Source organism: Macrobrachium rosenbergii, chromosome 15, assembly GCF_040412425.1.
Source record: "Macrobrachium rosenbergii isolate ZJJX-2024 chromosome 15, ASM4041242v1, whole genome shotgun sequence".
NCBI classification, from domain to species: Eukaryota; Metazoa; Arthropoda; class Malacostraca; order Decapoda; family Palaemonidae; genus Macrobrachium; species Macrobrachium rosenbergii.
In genome coordinates, this window is record NC_089755.1 from 11,288,824 (window position 1) to 11,289,869 (window position 1,046).

Here is a 1,046-nt window from a genome sequence, read left to right on the forward strand (position 1 = left end):
GTTGAGGCCCTTGGGAGTTGTAGGTTCCCCTTTTTTCAGTTTCTCAAGACACAACTTTGTTCCATGCTTCCTGCTACGAATGGCGCAGATTGCATGGCTTCTGCAACATTATTGATGGGGACCTTAGCGCTTACATCTGTAGTACCTGAGAGGCCCTGGCTTGTATTCCTCTGTGGGGAAGTATCCCCATATTCTAAGCCATACTTGGCTTAGGACAGGTCCTCTAAAGGTGGCAAGGATCTTCCATGAAGGTGCTTTGTATCTGGTTAAGCACCTCTCGGCGTTTACATTATGACGGAGCTCCAGCAGAAGGTCCAAAGGGATCTACTGGGTAGTTAATGATGATAGCCTTGTTTAACCTCTCACTGGGATTTAGTAACTGGAATGCCGTGTTGGCCTTCAGGAGGTCGACAGAAGCTCGGTCTTTTGGGGTGATGGTGAATTCTCCTCTGTGAGTTGGCCGAGCAGGGATATTGATATCAGGGATTGTCTTCTGAAGAGCCAGTATTGCAGCATAGGAGGTCCGTCCTTCAGCAGGAAGCGCGCGAAACCTCGGCAATGGAGGGTACTCATTTGCGTCGGAGACTGCAGGAGGAAGGGGTAACGGTTGAGGGGGAGAGGGTTGAGGAGGAGGAGGATGGAGGTTCAAGGACATCAGAGGACTAGGAGGAGGTAGCAGGTAAAAGGAGAAGGAAGGTGGCGAAGGGGAAGATGGGTGGGATGGTTGTTCAGGCGTTGCCTGGTCGCTACCGGATCTTTTCTTCTTATGTCGAGTCATGGTGTCCACTTCACTATAACAAAGATAAACATTTCCCAACCGTCGAAAAAAAAAAAAAAAGTTGCTAAGACGAATGATAAGGCCGTGAAACTGCCGAAACAGTATAGGAATTAGCACTAACCAGTGGGGTCTTGGGGGTAAGGGGGTTTATTTACAAAACTTTAACACAGGTCAATAGCTCGTGCGAGCCGCAATGTAGCTCCCGACCTCTGACAGGTCGAGAAAGGGATTAAATTCAAGCATTTGTGTTTGTTCACAGACAGAAATA

At 48.5% G+C, this 1,046-nt stretch overlaps 1 protein-coding gene across 1 annotated transcript; it reads right to left on the bottom strand.

Annotated features, from left to right (window-relative positions):
• Nucleotides 1-289: 289 nt before the first annotated feature.
• LOC136846252 (uncharacterized) lies at nt 290-778 on the bottom strand. The gene has a single exon (XM_067117058.1). It carries the CDS (start codon nt 776-778, stop codon nt 290-292), a length of 489 nt encoding a protein of 162 aa, XP_066973159.1.
• Nucleotides 779-1,046: the final 268 nt, after the last annotated feature.

What these genes read in the sequence shown, in the direction of transcription:
- LOC136846252 (XM_067117058.1), bottom strand. Translation starts at nt 778, where the DNA reads ATGACTCGACATAAGAAGAAAAGATCCGGTAGCGACCAGGCAACGCCT.